Source organism: Felis catus, chromosome F1 (assembly GCF_018350175.1).
Source record: "Felis catus isolate Fca126 chromosome F1, F.catus_Fca126_mat1.0, whole genome shotgun sequence".
Taxonomy (NCBI): domain Eukaryota; kingdom Metazoa; phylum Chordata; class Mammalia; order Carnivora; family Felidae; genus Felis; species Felis catus.
This window is the reverse complement of record NC_058384.1, coordinates 62,371,601-62,398,261: the sequence shown is the minus strand read 5'-3', so window position 1 is coordinate 62,398,261 and position 26,661 is coordinate 62,371,601. Positions and strand designations below refer to the sequence as shown.

Below are 26,661 nucleotides of genomic sequence, written 5' to 3'. Positions count from 1 at the left end.
ACGAGAACTTTCTACTGCCCCGAATCGACCGTGTGTGTGAGTTTGGGTGTGAGCAGAACGGGCAGGTGTGAGCACTGAGCCGTCCTGATGCCGCGACGCCAAACCCAGCTCCGGGGTCAGGCGCCTGAGAGGCTCAGGTCAGTCAGTGGGAGACAGCAGGTGCCATGTTGGAGTCAGGTGGGGATTCCCTCCCAAAGTCGGAGTCACATGCTGGCGGTATGACCGAAATCTTGCAAGAATGGAGTCGGCCGTACCTTTTGTGCCAGATGAGAGCGCCCCATTAGCCCGATAGTAGGGGTGGCTGTGGAAGATGCGGCGTGGCACCGCTTTGGAACCATCGTAACCGTCCTATAAGTGACCATCGATGGATTGCCATCACACTTGCTACCTGTGTGATCTTGGGCAAATTGTCTCTTCTCAGTCTTTTTGTTTGTACAATGAGGATATAATAGTGATAGCCTCAGAGAGGTGTTCTGAGGACCACGTGAGAAGATTCAGGTAAAACTTAGCATACGCTCCGGCATCTCATGTGTGTTCCATAAATGTTTATCATACTGTCATAAGCCCTGAGGTGCAAAACATTCCTGCCCTTCAGGAGCTCATAGTCTTATTGAGGAGATAAGATTTTCACACCATATGCAAGCACAGGTAGGGAGTGTAGAAGCTCCTTCCTGTCATCTGCTAAGTTAAGGAGTATCAGTGCAATGGAGTCGAAGGAGGAGACTCCTTTAGGCTCAGAAGAAGTGCCAAAGAGAAGAAGCCTGGTGCTCCGTCTTCTCAGCTGGTAGCAGGCGAACTGGGACTCCTGGACATTCCTGGACACTGCAGACCCCTCAGGTCACCCATTCAACCACCCCAGCACCTTCACTACGTATCTCCAGACTCTGCTCTGCACTGGGAATTTGGAGAAGACCTTGACAAGGTCCATCCCTCCAGGAGCTCACAGCCTAGCCGAGAGAAATATAGATAGATATATATTCACAGATAGAAATAGAGAAATACTACAGCTAACAAATGTTATATGCATATCTACTTATGTCCCGAAACAAGTCATCTGAGCCCAAAGTGGGATGGGGTGGGTCGGAAGTTCAGAACCAGTTTGAAAGAAAGTAGGGATCTACTTGGTGAAGGGGGGGCAACTCAAAGCCATGAGCTCCTGTTGGAAGAAGCTGGTGGGTGTGAGCCTTCTGCCGGAGGGGTGGGGTCAGTTGCTCTAAATCAGAGTGTTCTGAGACTGAGATTGAAGCATCTCCAAGGCCAGGATGGGGCAGGTCCTTGGTTCCACACTTGGCCCTGGTGATGTGGTATCTTTGACCTGGGCTGGGAAGTTGGGGGCGGTGAGTGGGCCTGGCGGACTGGGGAGGGTACTCTTCAGACATCAGGGGTGAGCGCCAGGCTCTGGTGACTCAATGGGGGAACTTCCTGAAGGCAGATGGACTCTGCAGATGTCTCATACCCTTAAAAAAACTTGTATTTTCTGCACCACTTGCTTCAGAGGCTGCCAGTGAAAGTAACGGAGAAGGGAAGGTCCAGTCAGCAATGTGAAGGAAGTGTGAAATGGAAAGTGTGAGAAGCTGATTTCTCTTGATGGAGGCCATTACTGTTTTGGCCGGGATGGCGGAAGCTGCAGGTACTGAGGAAGTGACTTGCTTGAAGGAAGGGGTAGGGACCCGGAAAGGAATCTCAGACACTTGGTTCAAACCCAGCTGCCGAATGAGGCTTTCGAGCTCTGCGATTAGGGCAGAAACTCTTGGGCCGTGTTTGTCCAAGGCGGCGGGGCCCGTGAGCCTTGGTGTCTGTATGTCCCTGGACCTGCAGTTGTGTGACACCCAACGTTCCACTTTGCCCTGCCAGCCCCGGAGTCAGAGCAAGATGGGAACCTGCTCAGCCGCTGTCTTGTTTGTTTTTCCAAATGTCTGTATGTGCCAGTCCTGTGCATCTCCCACCAAGAACCAAGACCGATGCTTTCTGTTGTATCGTCTCCAGGTGACCCAGCCTGTGCCGGGCTCACACCAGATGCCCACTGGACACTTGTCACCTTGACTGTTGACCTTGTGTTCTTCTTATGCACCATCCCATTCATAAAACCACCACTAAACAATACCGAAATGCTAATAAGTGCCCACTGTCTCCCAGGCACCCTGCTGTAAGCCCTTTATAGGCACCATCTTGTTGAGTTATAACAATGACATCATTTTCCACCTCTACCCACATCTCACACTTCCCTAATCTAGAAAAGTGCCCTTCAGCCCAGGGATTAATTAGTATCTGTCTGTTAAAAGGGTCTGACCTGGGGTGCCTGGCTGGCTCCATCAGTAGAGCACATGATTCTTGATCTTGGGCTTGTGAATTCAAGCCCCTTGCTGGGTGTAGAGCGTACTTTAAAATAGAATAGAATAGGGGTGCCTGGGTGGCTCAGTCGGTTGAGCGTCGACTTTGGCTCAGGTCACCATCTCACAGTTTGTGAGTTCAAGCCCCACGTCGGTCTCTGTGCTGGCAGCTCAGAGCCTGGAGTCTGCTTCTGATTCTGTGTCTCCCTCTCTCTCTGCCCCTCCCCAACTCATTCTCTGTCTCTCTGTCTCTCAATAATAAATAAACATTTAGAAATTTTTGATAAAAAAAAAAAACAAAAGCAAGTACTTCATGTTGTTGTTCTTGCCTATTTTATTTTATTACCATTGAGATGGCCCGTCAGTCAACCTACAGCGTCCTCTGAGCACCTGCTGCACAGGTGCTGGTTGATCCCCAAATAAAGGTGTGGATGAGGGAGGCATGCTTCTGCCTCTAACTTGCAGATTTATTGAGGAGATGATACATAGGCACAGCAAGAGTAAGACAGAAATACAGATAACCATGAACATTTTGGAGCCGGGCCCTGTTCTACGCACTTCTTGGCAATAACTCATTCCATCCACACGTCCCTCTGTGGGTGCCATACTTACCCTCATCTTGCAGCTGAGGAAACGGGTGCCAGGGCTCAGGTGTGGGGCCAGGTCCACACAGCCGGTGGAGGAGGAGACAGGATGTAGACTCAGCAAGAGTGGCCTTGACAAGGTGACTCAGAAGGAGCCACCAGGGAGTTTGGAGGCAGAGCTGGGCGTTCTCAGGGGTCCAGGGGCCACAGGAAGGGGTGACCCACTGACTCAGGTGCTGCTCCCAGATTCACCGTTGAGCCCTCCAGGGTTTTAACCTCTTGAACATGACTTCTGGGATTAAGGAGAGGGATGTATCTCTTGTTTACCGTTATTCCCCATGTGACCCCTTTACTATGTGGCCCAACTCTTCACTGTAGGCATGGGAGGCAATGGAAAGATGGGTAACAAGTAAAAACCAGGCCACGTTCCCAAACCAGTACTTAACGTTTGTGGGAGGCGAGGCCTTACTCAGGGAGGTTGTTCTAGTCACTTCTTACTGCATAGTCACCTCACAGCTCAGACGGACCGCCACGGTATCGTTATTATCGCTCGTGCCCCTGAGGGGACGAGGCTCAGCCGGGCTGTTCTGGCTCCAGGTCTCTCCTGTGTTTGCAGCAGATGGTAGCTGGGGCTTGAGTCACCTGCCAGCCCTCCTCGCTCACTCCACGAGCTGACCCTGCTGTCTGCTGGGACCTCAGCTAGGACGGGCAGCCTGGATACCAGAAGGTTGTGGCTTCTCCGTGTGGCCTGGGCTTCCCAGGGCAAGGGCTCTAAGAGAGAGGGAGCCAAGTGGCGGTGTATCCCCTTTGTGGACCAAGCTCAAAGGTCCATAACTATCATTTTTCCTGCATTCACTTTGTTGGAGGCAAGACACTCGCCCGAGCCCGTTCAAGAGATGGGAGATAAGCTACCAGCCCTCACTGGGAGACGGTGGCAAAGCCACCGCAGAGATTTTCCCAGTAACTTCACTCTGGTTTAAGGAGACCAGTTATCTGGGACAGACCGGGCCTGCGGAAGGTGTGTGTGCTCAGAGTTTTAGGAAGGAAAAACAGGACGTAGGGCCAGGAGAGGCTGTGTGACAGAACAGAGCCAGTGTGGAGGGCCAGGGCCCCGGGCACAGCCTCTGACCAGCGTTTGCCTGTGATGAGGCTGCTCGGCTGTTCAGACTACCTTACTTTCCTCACCTTTAACCAGAGAGTTTGAGACGGGTGAGCTCTCCGGTCCCCTAAGCTTCCACTGTTGTGCATGCGTAATTTTGAGGACTAGTGCCTTTCTTTCATAACTTCCAACCCCCTGTGACCCGAGTCCCTCCTGCCGACTTTCCTGTGCCCAGGAATGCGTACAGGCCGCCCTCTGCTCCCCGGCACGTGAGCTGGGGCCGTGAGGAGCCTGGGACGGAGGGTGGGCTGGGGAAGGAATTGGAGGCTGGGTGGGAAAGATGTTCAAGTGCAGGACCATGGAAGCCGGGGGTACCCGTGATCTATCTAAATGAAGAGCCAGGGATTGCTGGAGCTCAGAGAGGCTGGGCCAGCTGCCCAAGGACTCAGCAGGCCCAGGGGTACAGGGTTTTAGAGCCTCTCATGGGTCTTTCTGTGTTTGGAAAATGCCTTGCCTTCACTCTGTATTTACTCTCCTTCCTCCTGCTGATGGCGTGAAGGCATTCGATCTGACGTCCCTCGTGCTAATGATATAGAAAGTGACATCAAGTGATGGCACACGTCAGTGTCCTGTGCCCCACTCCGTCCCTGGCAGCTCTCCTCTCCCCAGGTGTGAGGGGGAGGGGGGTAGGGGGAGGTGGGGAGAAAGGATGAGATGGCCACCTGGCCTTTCCCCCTCCGCCTCTACTCTATGACAGACTCAAGTTGTCTCTGTTTTACGACCCAAGGAGTGAGCTGGAGGGGAGCACAGCGCTCTTCTAACAAAGGCAGGAGCGTGGCCTGCGAGCCGTGAGGGTTACCTCGGGTCATCTGGAGCCTGTCCCGTGTGTACACATGGATCGGGCCACTGGGGGGCCTTTGGCTTAGCACTGCGGGGATGCATTTGGAGAAGCACGAGGTGGGGACTCCCAGAGGAAAGGGTGGGAGTGAGAAAGACTCTAGCAAGTCTTGGGGAGCCAGATAACGCCAGGTTGGCCAGGGTGTGTGTGTGTGTGTGTGTGTGTGTGTGTGTGTGTGTGTGTGTACGCGTGTGCGTGTGTGCTCGCACGCATGTGTTTGGGGGCCCATCTCTTGCCAAAACCAAGCTCATTTCTGCATCTTTGTTTGCTGAGGATTAAACAGTGCGAAGATTGCTCTTTCCATTTGTTGAATCTGAAATGAAAACGAGTCAGCAGGGAGGACCCAGGGCCCTGAGGGGCCCCCGAGTGAAAATGGACGGCCCTAAAGCAAGTGGGTTTTCGTCTCCCCGCCAGGCCCTGGTCTTCAGCACACGCAGGTGCAAGAACCGAGCACAGCTGGGCCCACACCGCGCCTCGTGTGTCTGCTCCCACTCGACCGAGTGCTTTTATCTCGCTTCCCATTCCTGTCTCTGCCTTGTCAGACCCCCACCCTTTCCGGAAGGGAAGGCCTGTCTTTAGGTAGAGGGGCCAAGGCTGGAGGCTGCAGATAACTTTCCAGGAAGGCAGGCACTTCCTTGTTGGACCCTGTCTCGGACTCAGTGTGAAGATGTCTGCCGGAAATCTGTGACTTTTTATTTTTCGCCAGAGGGGCGGTCACCTCAGATTGTCTCCAGCTTTGGGATCTGGGAGGACGGACTGTCTGGGGAGAATGACCCTTCTTGCTCTGTGCTCAGGCCGTATCCCTGAACACTTGATTATGACCTGGATTCAAGTATATCGAATCATAGTTTGAATGTCCCGGAGGGATTTGCTACTCGAAGGACCCGGGCACTGGATCATTGTATAAAGTGAAGAACTAGTTTGTGATGTGGACCCCTGCTCAGTGATTTATGAGTCCAGTTAAGTAGATGGAACATTCCTGTGTGCTGAATGTTATTTTAATCGTGCCACATGGAAACTTGTTATTCAAAGGTACCTGGCACTTTGGGGTGGTGCAAAGAATTCTTCTGTAATGCGGATGAACATTTCACAATGTATGAGTTTGGCAACTACAGGCATTTCTTAAAGTGGGGTGTACCTCTAGTTCTGCATCAGAGAAAAAGATGGTTTGTGTTCATATTCAGACTTGGGGGACAAAGAGAGCTCTACTCTCTGTGAGCGATGGTCTCGCCAGAGGCACTTGAAGCGTCCAACTAGTTAGAGAAAGAGGTCCCAAGGGATGCTTGCTCTGCGTACTTTCCATATCATCACAGGAAATGATGGTACTTTTTCCCCCAAATAAATTCAGTGAACTATTATAGCTACATTTCTAAAAGTGTTTCAGTTTATATCTAAATATGTGTCATCTAAATTTTGATGTCTATCATCTATCATCTATCTATCATCTATCTATCTATCTATCTATCTATCTATTATCTATCTATCTATCTATCTATCTATCTATCTATCATCTATTATCTATTATCTATCTATCATCCATCTATATATCTATCTACCTATCAATCATCTATCTATCTATCTATCTACCTATCTATCTACCTACCTACCTACCTATCATGTGTTTTCATTTCTGTAGTAAAAAAAGAGACATGGTGTAGGGCTCGTGCTCTGGAGCCCTGAAAGGCTGTTGTGCCACCAGTGTGGAAGGAGAGAGTTGAACTTGCTCCCACCCTTTCTCACTCAGCAGCCCCCAAATCATTTCCACACTCCACCTTCACCTACCATCCTATTTGGACACTAGAGTAGAGCCTGTTACTAGGGAAACAGTCTGATATTCAAGGCATTTGGAGAAGGGGAGTGTGGTCGTCCTCAGGTGTGTATGACCTGGAGCCACAGGAGACTTGGGGCTGACCAGGAGTGAGCCCTCAGCGTGTGAACCGTCGCAGGATGGGATGGTGTCAGGCAGCGAGTGCGACTTGCTTTGCCACCATGGTGTGGCCCGGACTACGTTTCAGAAAGAGGCTTTAGGAAGCCTCAATTTGCTCAATTACCCAGATAATTTGTAAGACATTTGGCCTTCTAGATTCTTGTTTTTTTAAAATTCTTGCTTATTTCTAGTTGTGGCTGCCGCACTCCCATCTGCCCCCCATTTACTTGCTGGTTTTCCTGATGGCTTTGAACCACAGCCTGTCCAGATCCTGATGTGGGTGGTCCTGAGATGGACAGCTACCCGTCTCCTAGCAGGCCCGGCAAGTCCTGAGCCACGGCTCTTGTTGCAGTCAGTTTGGAGTGTTCATCCAGCTTGGCCTGGGGAGGGGCTTTTCACTGAGAAGAGGGAAGTGTGGGTTTTTTATTACAAGGGACACATTCTCTCTGGGCTACCTGTCCATTGATATTCCTTGGAAAAATATTGGGTTGTGAGTGAAGAAACACTGGCCTTAGAGTCAGAGCAACTGGAATTGATTCTTAACTCTTTCTAGTTTTGTGACCCAGGCAAGTCAGAGTGAACCTGATTTTGATATAGAGATAAACAAGGTCTTTGACCTTAAATGACTTATATATTTTGACCTTAAATGACTCAGGGTCCGGCATGACAGATGGGTCAACGTGCCAACTCGGAGCATGTAGGTCTACGTAGGTTGTGGGTAAAGTGACTTAGGTCCTTACTTTCCTTCTTTGCAAAGGACAGTGGTAATCTTTCTCCTTAGAATTGTTGTAAGGCCCACTAATAATGCATCCATAAGCATCCACTGAAGTACAAGTGTTCTAAAACAACAAAATAATGTCTAAGCGGCAATTCTCAACTGCTACTGTTGTTGTTGTTGTTGTTTGCCTACTTTATTCATGTATAAGATGTACCAGCCGATAGTATGTCTCAGTCCCACAAGTGACTCTTCAGGTACAAGACAAGTTCTCCATGTACCTCTAACCTCTGGGATATGCACGGTTGGTTGGAAAGCATCCTCCAGCTTCTGATAGACTGCCCCCAGGAAATTGGTTTTTGTCGGAAAAACCAGTGTAAAAGGCAGTAACAAGGAACATATTTTCCTTGTTAAGAATCAACACAACAAACAAGTCTAGAGTTTCCTTTTGATCACCATTCCTGGTCTCCTCTGCCAAGCAGTCCAATCTCTGAGGGAACTACTGTTACCAGCCTTGTCTCCTGAAGCCCCTTGCTCTGTCCCCACACACCCTCTTATCTGAGCACCAGAGCGAGCCCTAGAGTTAAGCTTGTTATTAGCACGGTATTTACCCTTCTCAATCTTTTGTGTATACATACATGTATGCGTGTGTGTGTGTGTGTGTGTGTGTGTGTGTGCGCACTTATCCACAAAGATACATAGCATGCTTTACATAAATCTTACAACCTGTTTGTTCATCCAAAAGTAGTCATGGACGCCTATCCAGCTCAGACTTTTAAAGTCTTGCATAGTATTTCACAGTAGGAATATACCATCATCTATAGCATTCTCCTATTCATAGAAATTTCCCCAAGTTTTTGTTAATAAAAAAAATATATAGCACCAACAGTGTCTTCACATCCTTGCCAACACTTGTCCTTGTTTTTGTTTTTTGATAATAGCCACCTGACAGGTGTGAAGTGATACCTCATTGTGGTTTTGATTTGCATTCCCCTGATGATTAGTGATGTTAAGCATCCCCCCCGGCACCCCATATATCTGTTGACCATTTGTATGTCTTCTTTGGAGAAATGTCTATTCAAGTCCTTAACCCATTTTAAAATCAGGTTATTGGTTTTTTGTTATTGAGTTGTAGTAGTTTCTTATATATTTTGAATGTGAATCCTTTATCAGATGTATGGCTGACAAATATTTTCTCCCATTGTATAGGTTGCCTTTTCACTCTGTTGATGGCTTCCTTTACCGTGCAGAAGCTTTTTAGTTTGGTGTAATCCTGCTCGTTTGTTTCTGTTGTTGTTCCCTGCGCATTTGTCATATCTGTGAAATCATTGCCAAGACCAATGTCCTGAAGCTTTTCCTGTATGTTTTCTTCGAGGAGTCTTAAAGTTTCAGGTCTTACATTCAAGTCTTTAATCCATTTTGAGTTGATCGTTGTGTGTGGTGTAAGATAATGGTCCAATTCCATTCTTTGACATATGGGTGTCCGGTTTTCCCAATGCCATTTGTTGAAGAGACTATCCTTTCCCCTCTGTGTATTCTTGGCATCCTTTTCGAAGATAAGTTAGCCACAACCTCTACGGAAAATAGCATGGGGGTTCAGTAAAAAATTAAAAATAGGACTACCATATAATCCACTTCTAGGTATTTTCTCCAAAGAATTGAAATCAGGGTCTTGAAGAGGAATTAGCTCTCCCATGTTCATTGCAGCACTAGATGTGGAAGCAATCTAGATATCTATCCATACATATGTGAATGAATAGAAAAATGTGGTATATGTACACAGTGGAATATTATTCATCCTTTGAAAAGAAGGACATTCTGTAATAGTCAACATCGAGGAACCTTGAGGACATTATGGTAAGCGAAATAAACCAGTCACAGAAGGACAAATACTGCCTAATTCCACTATATTAGGTACCTAAAATAGTCACATTTATCTAATGAAAGAGTGCAATGGTGGTTGCCAGGGGATGAGGGGAGGGGGAAATAAAGTTAAGGTTGAGCAAGATGAATAAGTTCTAGAAATTCGATGCCCAACATTGTACCCACAGTCAACAATAATGGATTGAATACTTAAAAATTTGTTAAGAGAGTAGATCTTTTGTGAAGTGTTCTTACCCCAATAAACTACAATTTGAGGAAATATTGCAAAGCACTTCTTTGTGTGTACCTCGTTAGGCAGATACCTAGGTCTTTCTCTAGGGTAACTAATAATAAGGGAAATATAAGGATCATAAGGTATATGCATTTTTTAAAACAATTTTTTATTTTATTTATTTTTTAATGTTTATTGACTTCTGCGGGGGGTGGGGCAGAGAGCGAGAGGGACAGAGGATCAGAAGTGGACTCTGTGTTGATAGTAGCAAGCCCGACGTGGGGTTCAAACTCACCAACTGGGAGATCATGACCTGAGCCGAAGTCTGATGCTTAACTGACTGAGCCACCTAGGTGGCCCTGCTTGGCCCACTTTTATGGTGGTTTTCAAAAAATGATCTATAGATCTATATTTATACCAGAAACTATGTTGTTATAAAACTCCAAAATTTATCTTAGCCTATTGTTTATCTGTTGATGCTTTTGGTGTCAAAGACATTTAAAATTTTGATGGAAAATTTTATCATTTTTGGATTTTGTTTTCTACATCTCACTTGTGCAGTCCTTCCTTACCTTTAGCTCCTAGCAAATGCTCTTATATTTTCTTGAAATACTTTGATAGTTCTCTTTTTGCATTTTGGGAATTCTCTTTTTTCATGTGTAGGCTGTGGATATACTTTTATTTGTTTTTGAAAACAAATGAACTGTTTCACTGATTTTATTTTATTAAAAGAAATTTTTTTAACATTTATTTTTGAGAGACAGAGAGAAAGACAGAGCATGAGCAGGGAAGGGGCAGAGAGAGAGGGAGACACAGAATCTGCAGCAGGCTCCAGGCTCTGAGCTGTTGGCATAGAGCTGGACGCGGCACTCGAACTCACAGACTGTGGGTTCATGACCTGAGTCAAAGTTGGACACTTAACTGACTGAGCTACCCAGGCACCCCTGTTTCATTGATTTTAAGTGCCCTTTTATAAAATAGTAAGTTCCCATTCATATGAGTCTTTTCTGGGTTGCCTCTTCTCTTCATTGTTCTCCTTATACGTTTCTGTGCCAATCCCATACTCAGAGAGGCCTTTCCTGACCACCTTGCCTGAAATAGCCCGCATTCACTCTCTGTTGCATCACCCCATTTTATCTTCTTCATGACACATACATCTCTTTGGATTTCTTATTTCTTTACTTGTCTGCTTGTGCATTACCAGCTCCATGATGACAGCTCCAAGCTGCCTTTTACAGCACGTGGAACCGCACCTAGTAGACACATAGAGAATAGTTACTGAAAAAAACGAATGAAAGAATACTGCTTGGCCAGAGATATTTGCATTTTGAGCTTTATTTTCAAAGATTGAATAAATTGTCAGGGGAATTTGTACTGTCAACCAAAGAAATGGATAGGAAAGGGCCTTTCTACCTCCTTGAAGTTCTTCTCTGTATGTTTGTGGGTTCTGTTCACATGTCACATTGCTTAAATCCGGAACCCTTGGAGAAACTCATTCAAAGGTGCAGAATAGGGTGATGTAGGCTTATAATAAGCCTTGGGTACCTTTCCGTTTAGGGTGTGGAATTGAGTGTGGCCAGATGTAATCACTGAATATATGGCTCAAGGCAATCATTAATTTCCTCTGCAAATATTTACCCAGCACTCTGGTGGGTGTTCAGAACGCAATGGCGAGTAAAATAAACATCGAGTTTATGGAGGGGATGGGGAAGACCCTACAGCAATGAATATATGATCAGAAACTGGGATCACTTCTATGTAGACAAATAATGAAAAGCTTTCAGAGCATGTAACAAGAGGGCCAGAGAGGTTTCCACAGAGGAAGTGACCGTCGAACAGAGGGTTGATCTGGACAAAGAGAGCCTGAAGTATCCCGGCAGAGGCCGTGAGGCAGAAGCAGGAGAATAGCTTGGGTCTCGTAGGCGAGGCCAGATCAAAGGGGAGTGCAGTATAATGACAAACAAAGACAAAACAAACAGTAACAACAAAACCCATGTGGATGTTGAAGTGATACAAACTCTGGGTTCACGTGAGCACCTGTCAACTGTGTAATCAGATCAGTTTTACTCTCTTCCCGCTCAGTTACCTTGTTGATGAAAAACAACCTCATTGGGTTACTGTGAATATTACATGAGAGCGTCTTTGGCTCACGTTAGATATACACGCCGTAGTTACCATACCTCTGAGTTTGTTAATGGTTCTTCTGTGTTCGTTAGCTGCTGACACCCTAATTTGAAGCCAGCAAAGTAGAAATAATCACTTGTTTTGGAGATTCACAGCCTGAAACCCTCAAGTAACAGTTTCCCAAAGGAAAGTCAGTCAGATAGTTTTGAGCATCTAGTAAGTGCTGCGGAGTTCAGTTGAAAACCATTTTTGAGTGCATGCTTTGTACAAAATGGAAAGTATTCTTTTGGAGATACAAGAATGAGCCATTTTGAAGGTAATGACTAAATGGATTTTTTTTATAACTATGCCATGGAGGATCTAATAGAGGCAAAATCAGCGTGTGTTTTGGTTAAGGGAATGAGGTATAAGACATTCCTTGTAGAGGGAACTGCTGGGGAAGGTTAGAGAGGGGAGAGGTTATGGCCAACAACTCATGAGAAAGGTGCCCCAAGAGAGAATTGTGGGACTCTTCTACCAAAGGAGAGAGTGGTTAGTCAAGGCAGTGCTGACAAGGCTGAGTGGTTGTGCACAAGAAGCTTGGGTCTTTGTGGAAGGACATCCTGGACCATGGTCATGGCTAGTGCTAGATTATAGCTATGACCAATGTCTCCAAGATCTGCCCGTGTCTTCCTTTCTCTGGGCATATTAGTTTGGGGACTCCTTTATGAAAACACAATGTTTCTGCTGCTGGCAGTGACTATGCACACTGAGACACATATTTTACCCCATCCAAATCAATTCCATGAAACCACGCTTATCACCATTTTGTGGTCTGTGGATCACCCACCCCTGACCCCCACCAGAAGGCCACTTTAGTCTTTTGTCCTTGATTCGTTTTGGCTTCATCCTCTTCAAGCATTTGAATATCTGCCTTTCCTTCCCTCTTTCTTCCTTCCTTCCTTTCTTTCTTTCTTTCTTTCTTTCTTTCTTTCTTTCTTTCTTTCTTTTTTTCTTCCTTTTCCTACTTGTTTATTGAGGAGAGCAGGTGAGAGTTCTATCACCTAGAAAACATCATAGAAAGTTTCTGCTTCCTCAACAGGTGTCTTGGCTATGTTCCCCCTTTATTTACTCCATTCCCCTTTAGCCCATTAAAATCCTACTCATCATTCAAGAGCCTGATCAGGTCAGATTTCTCCATGAAGCCTTCTGTAATCACCCCAGCTTAATGGGATTTTGTCTTCCTTTGTAATTATGTATTGCATATTATTTATAACAATGGGTCCATTGTTGGTTTGGTTGATGATTAGTGTTACCTGTAAGAAACTTTTAGTACAATTTTTATTCTAGAACAGTTTCATACTTGCAGAGTCAATGCAAAGATAGTACATAGAATTCCTGTTTACCCAATACCCAGTTTCCCCTATTATTAACATCCTACATTAGCACAGTAGCTTTGTCATAGTTAATGAACCAATGTTGATACATTATAATGAACTAAAGTCTATACTTCATTCAGATTTCCTCAGTTTTCCCCTATGTCCTTTATCTATTCCAGGATCATCATCCAGGATGACACTTTACAGTTAGTTGTCATGCCTCCTTAGGCTCCCTTAGCTGTGACAGTTTCTTAGATTTTCTTGTCTTTTGTGATCTTGATAGCTTAGAGGATTATTCAATAGGAATTTTGTAGAATGTCCCTAAAATGGGACTGAACTGATGTTTTTCTCATGATTAGTCTGAGGTAATGCGTTTTTAGGAGGAAGACCACAGAGGCTATCCTGTGCCATTCTCATCATATCATATCCAGGGTATATATTAACAGTATGACTTATCAAAGGTGATGTTAACCTCCATCACCTGGCTTGAGGTAGCATTTGTCAAGTTCCTCCACTGAAAAACTACTTCCTCCATTTCCATACTGGACTATTTGGGAGAAGGTCACTGCGTGCAGTTCACCCTAAGGGGAGGGATTATGTGCCACCTCCTTAAAAGCAGAGTATCTACATAAATTATTTAGAATTCTTTTGAATGGGAAGATTTTCTGTTCTCCCCCTTTTGCTTATTCAGTCATTTATTTATATCAACATGGACTTGTAGATATTTATTTTATTCCTTGGGTTGTAGTCCAATACTACTTTATTTATTCTGTTGCTCAAATTCTTCCAGCTTTGACCACTGAGAACTCTTTCAGTTGGTTCCTGTGTCCCGTTGATATATCCCCATCACTTGGGGGGGATGTATACTTTCTTGATTTCTGCCACTAAAAGATTCTCCAGGCTCATATTGTATACATCCTGCCCCAGGCCTGGGATCAGCCACTTCTCCAAGGAACTCTGACTCCTTTTATTGGAGAATGGTATTAAAAACCAAGATCTGGGCACTAGGCATACTTGTTGCTGTTGTGGTGTTTGGCTTTTAGGCCCTCTCAGCTGATACAGCAAAGAGATGCATGTGTGTATACTAACCTGTATATATGTATGTATCTGTAAATATTCCCTATATATATATATTTTTTTTTCTTGGTTTAATATTGGAATCAATATCAAAATTGTGAGGACTTCATAAATGTAAGTTTTAGATTATCACCATTCACAATGTGGGTAAGTATTAATCTTAGTAAAACTTTGTTACTTGCCTATAGTTTTGGTAATTGTAATTTCATGATCTGAGTTTGGAAATTCTTACATTATCTGATTATTGAATGTCCCACAAGACTCTCCAAGTCTGTGACTTGAAGTCCTAAATATAGAAATAAAGGCTGTAAGAACCAAACATAATAGTGCAAATTGTATCCATTCATTTTGATAGTATCTGTCTCACTCCTCTCCTCTCCTTCTCTTTCTCGTTTGCTTGCATTTTGGTGGGCTGCAGGCTCCAGTTCCGACACCATCTTCTGAGATGACTTCGATTCCCAGAATACCCTTGATGCTACTCCTGCTGCTGTCCATTTTGAGTTCTGCAAAAGCTCAGGTTAATCCAGGTAACACGGCCATTGCTCAGCCACATGCTAGAAGACCAGCCGAACACTCAAGTCCATCAATGTTCATCTTGGCAAAGGCCCTGCCAAGGGTATCCAAAGGGTCATCTTTTCCCCTTATTCCTTCCTTCCTTTCTTCCTTCCTTCCTTCCTTCCTCCCTCCCTCCCTCCCTCCCTCCCTCCCTTCCTTCCTTCCTTCTTTCCTTCCTCCCTTCCTTCCTCCCTCCCTCCCTCCCTCCCTCCCTCCCTCCCCCCCTCCCCTTCCTTCCTCCCTCCCTCTCTTCTTCCCTTCTTCTCCTTCTTCCTTCCTTCCTTCCTTCCTTCCTTCCTTCCTTCCTTCCCTTTCATGATGAAACTTGTCTAAAGCAGAAACAGAAACTAATATCCTCTGTCTATATAACATCTTGGCTGTTGTGAAAGGGCTCTTGATATAAACTAGAGTGGAGTAAATGGGAATTTTAAAAAATGGGAGGCGGAGGAAGCATCTGTTTACTTCTGCATCTTCTTGGAAACAGGAAAGAATTTTTAGATGACTTGGAGAACTTCCACAGGTTTCCAGTTATTTTTGGCTGGCTTAGGCCTATGTTTTACTTGGATGTCATGTTGTGCTTCTGGGACCCTGGTCTTATGGGATCTCAGGCAGTCTTTCTTTCCTATCAGGTGTGGCCATACTCAAATATAGATGTGTCCAGAGAAATCTTTTAGTTCTCCCCAACTTTTTAAAACAATTGTATGTGTGTCTCTCTCTATATATTTTATTTTATTTTTATTTTTTAAATTAATTAATTACTTAATTTTTAAATTTACATCCAAGTTAGTTAGCACATAGTACAACAGTGATTTCGGGAGAAGATTCCTTAATGCCCCTTACCCATTTAGCCCATCCCCCCTCCCACACCCCCTCCAGCAACCCTCTGTTTATTCTCCATATTTAAGAGTCTCTTCTGTTTTGTCCCCCTCCCTGTTTTTATATCATCTTTGCTTCCCTTCCCTTCTGTTCATCTGTTTTGTATCTTAAATTCCTCATATGAGTGAAGTCATATGATATTTGTCTTTCTCTGACTAATTTCACTTAGCATAATGCCCTCCGGTTCCATCCATGTGGTTGCAAATGGCAAGATTTCATTCTTTTTGATTGCCGAGTAATACTCCATTGTATCTATAAGCCACACCTTCTTTATCCATTCATCCGTCAGTGGACATTTGGGACGTTTCCATACTTTGGCTATTGTCGATAGTGCTGATATAAACATTGGGGAAAACTGCATGTGTATTTTAACTTTAAATTGAAGTACACAATTTTATCACTTGTCTATTAGCAGAGTAATGCCTCTTAACAACTTACGTAAAGTTGGTGATCCATTCTGGGCTTGGTTGAAGTATTCTTCTGATCTCTGGTTTCATGCACCTATCTGGGAGTCAGCTGGTTATTGGTTCATCTAGGATGGCCTTGGCTCTGACGACTGGGCAACTTGGCTGTCCTCTCCTCTAGCAGACTAGCATGGATATGTTTTAATGGAAATTGCACAGGAGCAATAGCAGAAGCAGAAATGTGCAGCATTTTCCAAGCCAATGCTTTAGTCACATTCGCTGAGATCTCATTGGCCAAAGCAAATCACATGGCCAAGCCCTGAGTCAGAGTGGGATGGCATAAAAAAATCACATGGGGATGGCCTGAATACAGGGAAGGGTAAAGGATTGAAGTCATTTTTTTTCCATGTTGACACAAATATAAATATAGGAAAGTATACATATATCCTTATACTTAGTATAAGTGCTCAATGTGATGAATTTTACAAACTGAATACATCCATCTAAGCAGCATCCAGATTAAGAAACAGAGGTTTACCAGATTTCAGAAGCTCGCCTCATGCTTCTTTTCAGTCACTTCTTCTCACCGTCACTCCAAGGGTAATCATTATCCTGCTTAAAACAATATAGATTAATTTTGCCTGTTTTTATACTTTATATAAATGGAAGCAGATGATGCATAAATACTGTTTCGCATCTGGCTTCTTTCATTCAGTATTTTGTTCATGATATTCATCCACCCTTCTGCATGCAGCTGGCAACTGTTTGTTTTCATTGTTGTGTGATATTACTTTGTTTGAATATTTTATTTGTCCAGTCTACTGTGGATGGGAATTTGGATCGTTTCCAGTTTGGGCCCATCATGAATAAACCTGCTATAATCATTCTTGTAAAGGTCTTTTGGTAGAAGTGTGTATTCAGCTTTTTGGGGGCATACCTGGAAGTGGAGTTACTGAGTTATATGTTACGTACAGTATGTTTTTCTACACATTACCAGAGTTTTCCAAAGAGATTTTACCAATTTGCCCATCCCACGGTAATGTATGAAAGTTCTGTTGCTCCGAGTTGTATATGGATTTTTGAGGACCTTTTTCTTTTGTCCTCTTCATATAGCATGAGGGTACATTGTGAAAATCCTCACCCTCTTCTCCTAACTAGAATTCTGTCTCTGTGGGATATTCTTTATACCTGAAAAGGAAATATAATCAAAACACCTTAAAATCAAGGATTTCTTGTTTTAATAAACCCAGTGCCTTATTACTTTCTTGTAATAAGTTTAGTTGGTTCACCTCAGATCTGAACTTGAACACCATTCCTTCATTTCTCTCCTCTGTATTCCTCCCACCCCGTTGAAGTGTGGTTGCTTCCTGCTACATTGAACAAGCAAATGGTCATCTCCCTGATTCGGTCTCCAAGGAAGAGTCACTATGTGTGCACAGAATGGTAGCGTGTTTTGGTTCCAGGCACATTCACAGAGACTAGGATGATATGAGGACATTTTGATGAATGAACCAAAAGAGCTAGTGTTCTGTGTTCGAGAGTATTGTTATAGCCCTGTAGCAGGAAATGAGCTGTGTGAAGACAGAAAGCAGTGATCATTAAAACATTTTCCCCATATTCCTGGTGCCAATCATTTCTGTTGGCTCTTTTTTTTTTTTTTTAAGTTTTTTGATTTATTTTGGGAGAGAGAGAGAGAACCAGAGAGAAAGGGAGAGAGAGAGAGAGAGAGAGAGAGAGAGAGAGAAGGAGAGAATCCCAAGCATGCTCCACACCATCAGCGCAGAGCCCTACGCAGGGTTTGGACTCGTGAACTGTGAGATCATGACCTCAGCCGAAATCAAAAGTCAGAGACTTAACCAACTGAGCCACCCAAGTGCCCCTTCTGTTGCCTCTTTCTCCCAGGGAGAAAGGAAGAAATGTCTTGACTTGCAAAGATCTTTATAGAACATAGAATATTTGAGGTATGTTGAAGGACTAATCCTCCTCTCTACCATTTCTTCTGTTTTACCAAGTGAAGCTAGAGACCAGCAACGAGAAACGGTAATCAGTGTTAAAGGATCGAGGCACAAATCTTGGGGTTTGTGGAGTCCTAGGGCCTGCGCACTGATGAATGTAGAGTAGATACATAATAAACGCATGTTGATTTATGGATGACTTTCCAGAAGTCCTTATTGGTTTCTACTGAAAGACGAAAATTCTTGGCCAGGTAGGTTTTCCCCACAGGTTGGTCCCATGGTATAAATAGATGCCATCTTGGATGTAAGTCGGGAGAACTGGGTTGTAAACAGACCTTAAAATATCGACACATATTTTAATAGAGTATTTGATATAAAATATTGGCTGGCAAATAGCAACTGGGCTAAACATTAAATTGAATTAATATAAAGTCTACAACCAGCTCATTAGTTTAAGCCCGTTGTGGAGATTTCATCATGGCTGCTGGTGTCACGCCATGGAGGCTCCCGGGTAGTACTAGTGTGATATAGGTAGTAGGTCATGACACGATGGCAGGGAGGCCGTTGGCTCCCTGCTCTAAAGCACCAGAGCTTTGACAGCGGCAGCCAAGCAGGTAGTGAGACAGGTAGGAGTAGTGGCATTTCCAGTAATGGCAGGCTTCAAGGTGGCGTTGTCACTGGGGGCTGCAGTGTAGGCTCTACGGGTCCACCCAGGAAACACTGACACGCAGGAGGATGTACACAGTTCTGAAGTGTGGGCAGCATGCCTCGCCAGCTTCCCATTGTAACCGTGCACCAGGGACAGGGACCGGGTGACTGTCGATTCAATGGAAGGTCATTGGAAGAGGTTGAGGCAGTTTCCTCTGTCACAATCATGGCTCAGGAGATCAGTTAGCTAGTCTCCATCAAACGACCATACCAACAATTTGTGAAAAACATTTCTACAAATCAACAAATGATGTGGACATTGTTAGAATATTCTGCCGAATGATTTGCAGTTTACTTAGAAAATAGTATTTAACTCATTGGGGTGCCCAGGTGGCTTAATCGGTTGAATATCTGACTCTTGATTTTGGCTCAGGTCATGAGCCCACGGTCGTGGGATCGAGCCTGCATTGGGCTCCATGCTGGGTGTGGAGCCTGCTTAACATTCTCTCTCTCCCTTTACCTCTGCCCCTCCCCTGCTCATGCTCTCTCTCAAATAAAAGAAAAAAGAAAGACAAGAAAATAGTATTTAACTCACTTAGAAAGTGATTCTGAGGAAAAACCTGGTTATGATCCTGGCTTGGTCTTTAATTAGTTATGTGACATTACGCCTGCCATTGTATTTCTCTTCGTATTTCCTTAATCCTTTCACCTGTAGTAAGGTGATGTTGGATTAGGTGATCTGTGAGAGCCTTTCTGTCACAAACTTACTGTGATTTTATGGTGTGGGAGCTTTACCACCTATACTGGAAGATATGGATGGGCTTTGGACTTGGAAGCAGGGTCCCTGATCTTGCATGGCTGTTCTTTGTAAGAAAATCCACTTGTCCCCAGCTCCCTGGCACTTCTCAGGCTTGGGGTTCTAAAATCTGAACTTTGGAAGAACCTTGCCTTTGAGGTTAAGCACAAAGAAGATAGCTGAGATATATATATATATATATATATATATATATATATATATATATATATGTGTGTGTGTATACACACACACACACACACACACACACACACGCACCCTAAAATGCCCCCTAGCGACAGGTTGGGTACACAAAGCCTGCCCCAGCCTAATCTGTAGGAGTTTCATAGTACAAGAAGCTTTTTGTTGGGCAATTTTTTTCCTCTGGAGGTGGGTCTAAGAAGAAGCCTTTCAGGAAGAAGAAATAGCATGTATGCAATGGCCAGAAGGGACGGGGAGGAACATGGGGGGGCTGCCTGGTGGAGGGTGCTGAGTGAGAGACCCAAAGGGGCAGCCTTTTCATCCTCTTGTAGATCCTTGGGTGGGGCGACCGGACTTAACAGGAGAGCCTGAGAGTACCTCCAGGACAAAGGGACATCTCTAGGCGCCACAATGAAGTATAAGAATTGTCTGGGTTATAATAGTGGTTTGATCACCTGGCCAGGTTAGACACTTCCAGGCTTCTCCTTCAGTGGTCAGTCAGGGCCCAGAATCTTAGGGATTTCGAGGGAGGAGGACGAGTAGAAGTGACCTGATTATCCTGGACACCAAGCCCAGGGGTCTGAGGTCCTGAAGACTCATCCAACCAACCAGACAGTTGCCGTCTGTGAGGAGCACAAAGGCAGTTGGCCCCACCCTCTGCTTGGCCTGTGAGAAGTGCTTTTACTTGGAAGAGGGAGAAACAGCTCTTTTCCCTAACAGGCAACCCAGGCATTCAGGATGCACAGGACAGAGCCAGGGCAGGGCAGTGTTGGGGCTTGCTGTTTCCGTTCCGCATTTTCCCTTCATAGGAGGCAGGGAGCTTACTAGCAATTCACAACCCTGGGGTGGGGGAGTCCTCCTTTGGTGTCTAGAATGTTCCTACTTTCGGGGGAGGGACAAAGACATTAAAGGGTTGGGATTCTGAGAGGAGGAATTTCTTCTCCTATAGACTCCTGTAGTTTTAGGTTCATCACTGTGGTTTTGTTGTTTCCAGCATCAATCCTACATCCCAGTGGGTTCTTTGGACCTAGGCAACTAGTGTCCTAGGCTATTTGAGTTGCAATGAACCTTAACGATATCCAAGTCCCTCTTCCCCATTTTACAGGTAAAGGAAGTGATGTCAAAGGGAGTGAGAGGTTTGTCCACGAGCACACATCTAGCGAATGGTAAAACAGGAGCCCACGACTCCCGTCTCCCAGCTCCAAGGTCATTCCACCAAAACCACTCAGCCCCTCAGGGAGCCAGTGAGGAAATGACCTTTCTCCAATAATCATGTAGTAGCTGGGCAGCCTGATGGCTAGTTTTCTGTGACCGCCGGTGTGCATTTAAGGGGGTGACAGGTAATTGGGGTTTGAGGGATGGCCTGAGGCAAAGGAATAGAAAAGACTCAGAGGATCATGCAGAGCTCGCTCTGGGAAACTTGGTCTCATCAGCATGCCCAGCAAGCAAGGGTCTGGAAGCCCTTTGGTACTGACTCAGCCTCGCAAAGATACCAAAGCTCCAGAGATACCCTGGTTCCCTTCTGCACAGCGTTGTCCCCTTCTCCTCACCCCCTTGTGTACCGCCAAAGCTGGTACATGTAACTTTACTTACACACATTTCCAAATTGGAAAATCCTGGGCTCTCATCCTTCATGTCCCCAGAGACGTGTGAGAAGGTTTGTGGGGCTTCATCTAATGAGAATGTGGCACTGGTTTCAGATTTCTGAAACCAGACCCGAGATGCTAGGGCTCTCTCTCTCTCTCTCTCTCTCTCTCTCTGTGTGTGTGTGTGTGTGTGTGTGTGAGAGAGAGAGAGACAGAGACAGAGACAGAGACAGAGACAGAGAGAGATTGCTTGTTTGCTTTATTCAGACTGAGCAGGGCCCTCAGAGGGAGATAAAAAGGCTGTGAAGGGACCTCCCTGCTTGAATTTCTCTTAAGCAAGCAATGCCTGATGCTGCCCAGATTGGCTCTTTCTTGCTTATATGTTTGTTTGTCAAGTCTAGCCTGAGGGTGGCCTTTGGTATCCTTCCTGCCAATAAAAGGATCTTTCTCTGGGGACAACCGAAGCTCATCTGCCCCTTAAACACCCTCTGTTGTGCCAAATAGGGAAAAAGAGAATGCAGAGTTCAAAGGGGAATACCAACTAACACTCAGCCAGCACTTAATATATTCCTGGTGCCATTCGAAGTGAGCGTCAGCAAATTTAATCTTTGCAGTAATCTTATGAAGTAGGTAGTATTGTCTTTCCAGCTTCCCAGGAGAAACTGAGGCCCAGAAACCTTAGGTAACTCACTCAAGGTTGCAGAGCTAGCTAAGTGACGGAGCTAAGAGGCGCTCTTGACCAGCAAGCATGCTCTTGACCTCTGTGCTCCTGGATTGTCAGACACACGGGATGCTCACGTACTACCCAACCAGGTCAGCTCCCCAGGGTCTGAGTGGTTGAAATACTGAGGGTATGAATGTGGGCCAGACATGGAGGAATTTGCCAGGCGAGGTGGAAAGAGAAAAGGAGAGCATTTGAGCTAAGAAAAGGCTCAGAGGCACCAATAGGAAAGTAAGAGTGTGGAGATGGTTGTCACTGAGGGGTCATGAGGGCAACAGTGAGGTTAGGGTCATACCAGAAACAGGAGCCACCTAACTTTGGGATCCCCAGTATGTGACAGGTACTTTCCGATCAAAGGCTTTGTCCTCACCCGGTGATAACAAAATAGGATGCCATGTCCTTCCTCCCAGGTTGCGAGTTCTTTCCACTGCCCCCCCCCCCACACAGTTAGATTCCATATTTTACTTTTTAATAAATTTAAATCGCCTTCACCCGTTTTTTCCACCCTCTACCCCCTGCCTCAGGTAACCACCAGTCTGTTCTCTGTATCTGTGAGCTTTAAAAAAAAAAATGTAATGTTTTTATTCATTTTTGAGAGGGAAAGACAGAGCGTGAGTGGGGGAGGGGCAGAGAGAGAGGGAGACACAGAATCCGAAGCAGGTTCCAGGCTCCGAGGTGTCAGCACAGAGCCCGTTTGAGCCATGAGGTCATGACCTGAGCCAAAGTCAGACACTTAACCGACTGAATCACCCAAGCATCCCTTATATATATATTTTTAGATCCCACATATAAGAGAGACCTCTGTCTGACTTATTTCAGTTAGTGTAATGCCCTCAGGTTTTATTCGTTGTCACAAATGGCAGGATTTCCTTTTTTCTCATGACCGATATTCTACTGTATACATATACCACAATTTCCTTATCCATCCATCCACTGGTGGACACTTTGGTTGTTTCTGTATCTTGCCTATTGTAAATAATGCTGCAGTGAACGGGGGGAGGGGAGTGTGTGTGTGTGTGTGCACATATCTTTTTGAGTTAGTGTTTCATTTTCTTCAGATGAACACCCAAAAGTGGGACTGCTGGGTCACATGGCAGTTCTATTTTTAATGTCTTGTAGAGACCCCACACTGTCTTCCCTAAGTGCAGAAGGATTTCTTTTTCTCCACAGCCTCGCCGACACTTATTATCTCTTGCCTTTTTGACAGTAGCCATTTTAAGAGGTTTGAGGCGATATCTCATCGTTGTGATGTGCCTTGCCCTGATGATGAGTGATGCTGAACCTTTTTTTTCATGTACCTGCCGATCACCTGTATGTCTGCTTTGGAAAATGCCTGTTTGCATCTTCTGCCTGTTTTTTAATTGGACCATTTGGTTTTGTGCTATTGAGTTGTAGGAGTTCTGTGTATATTTTGGATATTAGTCCCTTATCAGATACATGATTTGCAAATATTTTCTCCCGTTCAGCGGGTTGCCTTTTTATTTGTTGGTGGTTTCCTTTGCTGTGCACAAGCTTTTTAGAATGATGTATTCCGCTTCTCTATGTTTTTCTTTTGTTGCTTTTGGTTATGGTGTCAGATTCAAAAAATCGTTGCCAAAACCCATGTCAGGAGCCTTACTGCCTATGTTTTCTTCTAGGAGTTCTATGGTTTCAGGTCTCCCATTCATGTCTTTAATTGATTTTGAATTAATTTTTGTGCATGGTATAAGGTAGTGGTCAGGTTTCATTCTTTTGCATGTGGCTCTCCCATTTTCCCAGCACCATTTATTGAAGATAGTCCTTTTCCCATTGTGTGTTCTTGGCTCCTTTGTCATAAATTAACTGACCATGTACGTGTAGATCTATTTCTAGGGTCTCTATTTTGTATGCCAATACCATACTGTTTTAATTACTGTAGCTTTGTCATATATCTAGTAATTGGGGGACATGATGCCTCCAGCTTTGTTCTTCTTTCTCAAGATTGGTTTGGCTATTCAGAATTTTTTGTGGTTCCATACCAATTTTAGGATTATTCGTTCTATCTCTATCATTTGTTTAGGATTATTAGAAAAACACCATTGGAATTTGGATCGAGCTTACTTTGGCTCTGTAGATTCTTTGGATAATATGGACATTTTAACAATATTGATTCTTTCATCCATCAGCATGGAATAGGTTTCTATTTATTTGTATCTTCTTTGGTTTCTTGTATTAATGTTTTGTGCTTTTTGATATGCAGGTCTTTCACCTCCTCGGTTAAATGTATTCCTGGGTATTTTATTATTTTTATGTAATTATAAAACGGGATTTTTAAAAAAATTCTCTTTCTGATACTTCATTATCAGCGTATAGAAATGCAACTTTTTTGGGGGCGCCTGGGTGGCGCAGTCGGTTAAGCGTCCGACTTCAGCCAGGTCACGATCTCGCGGTCCGTGAGTTCGAGCCCTGCGTCAGGCTCTGGGCTGATGGCTCGGAGCCTGGAGCCTGTTTCTGATTCTGTGTCTCCCTCTCTCTCTGCCCCTCCCCCGTTCATGCTCTGTCTCTCTCTGTCCCAAAAATAAATAAAAACGTTGAAAAAAAAATTAAAAAAAAAAAAAAAGAAATGCAACCTTTTTTTTGCGTATTGATTTTACATCCCGTAACCAGGATGCAGGATGTCCTTTTGCTATCATATTTCAGCATATCTGAGACGAAGATGTTCCAAGAAATTAGACAGGCAGTAAGCCTTCCCGGGTCCTCTGTCCAGATTGTTCCCTGAATCGGTGGTTCTTCTTGACCCTGAGGTCTCATTATAGCATGGAGAGTGAGTGCAGACATACCGTGTGATGCCAATGTGGTTTGGTGAAGAGACCAGGTGATGGAAATCAAGAGACCTCAAGCCTGGTTCCACCTCTGTCACCATCTAGCTTTGTGACTTTAGGTAAAGCTCCGTATCTCACTTTGCTCACTGACACGACGGGGGAAAATGAACTCTGCCCTCTGCACCTCACGTGGCTATGATAGGGGGACCAAACGAGATAACAGAAGTCAGTGGGCTTTCGAAAGTGATATGCAAATATTGAGGGTTGTGATTTATTCCTTTTGGAAGAAGAGAAAAATAAAATAAACCAAATACCATAAAACAATGCTTTCTATGTAGCAGACGGTGGGGGAGGAAAGAGAAAAAGAGCTCATTAGTGACCATTATGGTCCCTTGTGGTCTCCAAGAGAGACTCAAGTTACCTTTGGGAAGTGGGGGCTTCTAACAACCCTGAACTCTGGCCATCCTAACTCCAAGGGGACGCAGGGCCCTGTGCCCAGGCGAGCTTATCCATGGCAGTGTATTTTTCTGAGGAGAACAGTGTGATTGTTGGCTTAGCTTTTGGTCCTAGCCGGCAGGCCTCTGAAGAGCATGGATGTGGCAAGATAGGCCTCCCAGAATTTTTCGTGGTTTGGACACATACACAGTGAAGTAAAGTAAAAGTTAAGACATTCAAAACAGTGAGGTTTTTGGGGGGGCTTAAGTAGGAGGTGATGAGTTGTTAAAAAATATGTAACTTTTCCCCCCTGCTGCACAGACATTTATGACTTTGGTCTTTGTCTTGTTTCGTGTGGCAATGATCTCTTGTGTATTCATGGCCAATACCTATGATAGTACCTGTCTTATATAGACAATCGATAAGTGCCTGAGGAATAAGGAGAAGACAGGAAGGAAGGGAGTCAAGGGCCTCCCAGGCTTCTCTGTATTTTTCTTCAAAAAAAGCATCTAAATTATGCCATTTGAGGTTTGGTCTCACAAAGATGTTAGGAAGCTGAGAAAGAGTTCATAAGAATATCAACCCTTTGGGGGCGCCTGGGTGGTTCAGTGGGTTGCGTGTCCGACTTCGGCTCAGGTCACGATCTCGCAGTCCGTGGGTTCGAGTCCCGCGTCGGGCTCTGTGCTGACAGCTCAGAGCCTGGAGCCTGCTTCCGATTCTGTGTCTCCCTCTCTCTCTGCCCCTCCCCTGCTTGTGCTCTGTCTCTCAAAAAAAAAGCCCAACCATGAAGTGTATTTTCTCTATATATACAAGCATAGCTAACAAGAAATGATTCATCCTGGCACAGGAGGAGCCCCAGCTTTGGGGAGAAGAGGGGAGGGGGTGGGTAAGTCCACCTTTGGAAAGCTATAATTTTAATTTATTTGCTTTTAGTAGGTTAGACCAATATTCAGGACTCTGTAGTAGCTTTCTTACTGAGAAACTCGCTCAGCTGTGATTGATAACTATGCATTTGGCAAATGTGCAGAGTGAGAAAGATGCTGCTGGCTACAGCGATCACCCGTCTCCTTCAGAAGCTCTGAGGTTTTGCCCCATAGCGAAGCTTCTCTACCTGCGCAAAGCCCAGAGCCAGCCCCGTGCCCCTGCTCCAAACTGAGGAACGGCTGAAAGGGGCTGCAGGAGGTATATCCCCTCTCAGATTCTCCCTTCTTTGAAGTTCTAGTCCCCTGTTCTAACGATCTGTTCGGAGAAAAAAACTTCTATTTGGATGTTTTGACCGTTTTTAACTTTTTTTTAAACCTCAGAGCAGTCAGATGCTTTCAAATAGATGATTTATAAGTTTTATCTGCATCTTTCAAATGCAGGGGGGAGCACTGGTTACTGTAAGCTACTCCATCCCACCTGGAAACAGAAATAGAAAGTTAACTTTTACCTTATTGCCAGATTATGTTAACTGATGGTGTCTTGCTTTTTGAATTGGCTAGCGGGAAGCTCAGAGCC

At 44.8% G+C, this 26,661-nt stretch overlaps 1 protein-coding gene across 6 annotated transcripts in view; it reads left to right on the top strand.

Annotated features, from left to right (window-relative positions):
* DDR2 (discoidin domain receptor tyrosine kinase 2) overlaps nucleotides 1-26,661 on the top strand; it is a 155,761-nt gene that overhangs the window by 78,022 nt on the left and 51,078 nt on the right. For 5 of the 6 annotated variants that reach the window (XM_045048438.1, XM_019822258.3, XM_006942995.5 and 2 more), the window contains one exon: nucleotides 14,626-14,734. The exons of the other annotated variant lie outside the window; for it this stretch is intronic. In XM_045048438.1, the coding sequence (XP_044904373.1) occupies nucleotides 14,653-14,734 (82 nt within the window). In that variant the 5' untranslated portion in view covers nucleotides 14,626-14,652. Of the gene's footprint in view, nucleotides 1-14,625; nucleotides 14,735-26,661 lie in introns of those variants that run through there. 6 annotated transcript variants of the gene reach the window in all.